Genomic DNA, 3,840 nt, shown 5'->3' on the forward strand with positions numbered 1-3,840 from the left:
TTATTTTCAACCTTCGTTTCCAAAGTTTATTCGCCTTCTTTAGGTCATTTGCTTAGTTTCTTCCCCACTTTGTTCATCTCTGAAAATGTTTCTTTTGCCAGCTTTGCTGCTGATTGATTTAAAGATGGGGTTTTTCGGGGTTTATTTTATTTGCTTGAATGAATGATCAAAGTAATATAGAACACATTTGTATTTTTTTTGCCAAATTGAGGCAAACGAGCCAAGAAAGTCAGAAAATGATTTTCAATTAACTTCTTGTTGAGGTAGATTTGCAAAAAACTGAATTAAAAAAAGATTTTGCTCCTGAGTTTTACCGTAATTTATTTTCGGAAGTTTCTAGAGCATCTTTTGAAGGAAAGCTGCATTTTTGTTCTGAATGTGTTAGTGTGTATATATTTTTTGCTTCTTTTGCATGTTCATTCAATTCCACATGAAAATTTGCATAGAACTTATCAACTGCACAGATTTCTGATTTAAAAAAGTACCGATTTTGAAGGGTGGTAATCTCAGGCACCTTCAGGACCAGTTTCGAGCCTATTAGCTCCCACCAGATTTATCTTGAAACAGCATTTTATTTCGTCCATTTAGTTTCTTTGGACGAGGAAAAATACATATGCGAACATAGTAAAGGTTTTGGGAGTGTTATTTTCAATCCAAACCCAGCTGATGATTTTTAGTACGCTGGAAACTGCTTCTGGAGGTACCTGAGATATTTCAAAATCTCTACTTGCTTTCAAAAGGAACCTATGAAGGGTTCAAGGATGCCAAAATTTCCATTATTCTGTCAACAGATTGTTTTATAAAGTTTGACCAACAACCATTTATATAGAAAAATTAGTTGAAGAACTTACGAGTCAACTTTTCCTTTACAATGTGGAAAAACGTTTTTTCTTCAATTTTTTTTTATTTTGGGAAAAATTTATGGTTTATTCAACAGATTCTGTAAGACAGTTTATTATTAGTTATTCGCTTATTCGCTTTCGATACTCAACGATTATCTGAAAAAAGAATCAGAACTCTTGTTGGTGTTTAATAAAACATGTGCCTTAAATTCAGCACAATTTTAGAAGTAAGAAGCAAAAATCAACGGGATTGATGAGGCCAAATTAAATAAAAACCGCTAAATAATGCAGATGAAAGAAAACCGTTTTAAATAAAACAACAGCTCATGTATAAAACTTTATTAAAAAGCTTTAAATACACAGTACTATACTAAAGTAGTAATTAAATAATTTGCACAATGGCCAAACTCCATTATGACTGTACGGTTGAAGACGTGTTGCATATGTAAAACTACCTTTATCTAACGCTGTTTTGGCGACGTGTATTCACAGATTTCAGAAACGAAAAAGTACAGCAGTAAAATAATAAAAATAAAAAACAAAACATACAAAATTTCCTCTTTACAATAAAAACCAGAAAACAAAACCCTACACTAGTTAGTTATTGGTCCCCTACAGGTTGAGCACTCGCAAAGATATTTAGGTGAGGTTCGGTCCGCCCAAGTGTTCGCGCAAAGAAAAAAACCGAGTAAAAAAATAATTAAGTGTGGCTGAACAAAGGGGCAAGCAAACCTCGCTAATTAAATCAGTCAGTAATTTGCTTCGCACTATGGATCGATTCAAGAACTAGGTGCGCTCTCTACTGGTTTTTCTGGTTTTTCTGCTTCCGGTTCTGCTGCTGCTGCTGCTGCTGGCTCATCGTTGATGGGAGCGATGGGCTGGACGGCCTCAACTGCAGGCTTTACTAAAGCTTCGGCTGACTTTCCTTCGGGTTGTCTTTCAACGGGTTTCTCAGCTTCGATTGGTTTGGCATCAGTAGCCACTTGATCGGCAATTGGTTGCTGTTCATCAGCAGCCGGCTTGGGGGCTTCTGCAGCAAGTGCAGGCAGCTCAGTGGCAGCTTGGGGAAGCTCAGAAGATGGTTCTTCTAGAGGGGCCTGCGAAGCAATTTCTTCCGCCCTGGGTTCATCGGACTTGGCTTTCTTCTCTGAGATTGCCTCGATTGGCTCCTCCTTCTTCTCCTCTGCAATGGTGCTTTTCAGTTCGGGCAGCTTCTCTTCGGCAGCGGCTGGTGCTTCAACTTTCTGCTCGTTTTGAAGAACAACCACTTGCTCTTTGATTTCGGAAGCGGCAGCTGCAGGTGCAAGGGGCCCTTCAATGGGTTCGGCCAGAGGTGCAATGGGCAAAGCCAGAGGCTTCTCTTGTTCAGCGGCTAGTTTTTCAGGGATTTTCTCTTCCAGCTTGATGGGTTCTCCAGCGGGTTCTTTGATTTCTGCTTCAGCGGCCAGCGACTTCAGTTGAGGAGTCGACTCAGTTTCAACTTTCTTCAATGTGGGCAATGGTTCTTCAGGTTTCTTCTCTTCGGCGATTTTGGGCTCTTCAAGCTTTTCTTCGGGTTTCAACAGGGGCGCTTCGGGTTGAATGGTGGGCAAGAGAGCGGGAACACTGGGGAGCTCAGTGGGGGCTGACCGAGCCTCCTCTTTTTCCTTCAGTGGCTGATCCTGCTGGGGAATGGCTGGCTGATCCAGACTGATAGGAGCTAGCGGTTCTTCAGGCGCTTTGATTGGCTCGGCAGGTTTCTGCTCGGCGCTTCCGGACTCTTCCGAGCTGGAGCCAGAGTTTTCTGCACTGGAGTCATTCAGGATGGCCTTTTCCAACTCGTGCTTCGCTTCTTCGGACTTGGACACTGACGAGTAGGAGTCGGAAATCACGAGCGGTTCTTGCGGTTTTTCCTCACTCTCTCCCAAAGGGTAAGCAAACGCCGTGGCGACCAAAAGAATTCCAACAATCAGCTTCATCTGAAACCAAGGAAAACCGTATAAGTTCTCATTCAATATAACTGGATTTATTTACGTAACAGTGCAGAAAGACGCCCATTAACATCAAGGTAACACCGGTAGCGGTATCAGCATATTAACAGCATTTGTTTGTGTTTTTATGGCGGCACAACATGTAAGAGGGCATTTTTTGCCCAAGATTGCTTGTTATTTTCTTATCCTGCAAATGCCGTAGCAAGCGAAAGTTGCAAGGTAATGCAATGACTATTGTTTGAATATACTGGCGTTTCGCTGAAAACAGTCCTCCAAAAATCAATAAAACTTTCAGTTGCTTGAAACCGGTTGAAGAAAAATTGGATAGAATCGGAGAAAAAAATAAAATTATTCACCGAATCGATAAGAATCAGTTTTCATGGAATACCAAACAGGCCATTAAAGACATTCGCTCGTTTATAAATGCCTCAGGTGATCAGATTCGCCGACTAGAAGAATAATAAACGGCTTCTTTAATCGCACTTTATAGTCTTCCAGACGAGACAAAACGAGGAAAAAATGTGCGCGAAGAACGGGTTGGCAGGCGGAGTAGAAAAAACTTGAATAGATTACGTGTGCGCTTCAAGCCCAACAAGGGTTCACAGACTCACGCACGGGATGATGAACCCTATTTAACCGGTTGGCAAAAAAGAAGATCAATAAAGAAGATCGGGCGAATGTTAAAACGAAGAAAAAGCGAAGCGAATACCGCGGATGCCGGACTAGATGGTGAGACCGAAATAGAATTCTTCAGATTGGCTTTAGTTGGTCAGTTCAATTGCTTCAGGAGGATTGTGCTTCATTATTGCCACTTTTCGGATTTTTTGCACAAAATGTTGCTCAGCGCCCAGAAGTTCATTCGCTTCAAGATTATGTTTTGAACTCTTGGATGTTCATTGATTTTATCAGTTTTAAAGCTGGTTTAATAGAAGCGTTTTTAGGCAAATTGAATGTTGGCTTTGATTTTTGGAAAAAAATGCTTTATTGTTCCCGAAATGTTCACTTTGATCTTTGCGAAATAGTCCAAT

At 40.9% G+C, this 3,840-nt stretch overlaps 2 protein-coding genes across 2 annotated transcripts in view; one reads left to right on the forward strand and one right to left on the reverse strand.

Annotated features, from left to right (window-relative positions):
* The window catches only part of LOC109536609 (autophagy-related protein 101), a 34,660-nt gene that overhangs the window by 13,089 nt on the left and 17,731 nt on the right, over positions 1–3,840 (forward strand). The gene's annotated exons all lie outside the window — the stretch shown is intronic.
* LOC109536610 (fibrous sheath CABYR-binding protein) overlaps positions 1,167–3,840 on the reverse strand; it is a 10,047-nt gene continuing 7,373 nt past the window's right edge. Inside the window, exon 2 of the mRNA XM_019902898.2 lies at positions 1,167–2,800. Within this exon, the coding sequence (XP_019758457.1) occupies positions 1,622–2,800 (1,179 nt within the window). The 3' untranslated portion in view covers positions 1,167–1,621. The remainder of the gene's footprint in view (positions 2,801–3,840) is intronic.

The sequence above is a fragment of the Dendroctonus ponderosae genome, unplaced genomic scaffold (assembly GCF_020466585.1).
Source record: "Dendroctonus ponderosae isolate FM_Combo_2020 unplaced genomic scaffold, Dpon_F_20191213v2 Dpon_F_20191213_2, whole genome shotgun sequence".
In the NCBI taxonomy this organism is placed as follows: domain Eukaryota; kingdom Metazoa; phylum Arthropoda; class Insecta; order Coleoptera; family Curculionidae; genus Dendroctonus; species Dendroctonus ponderosae.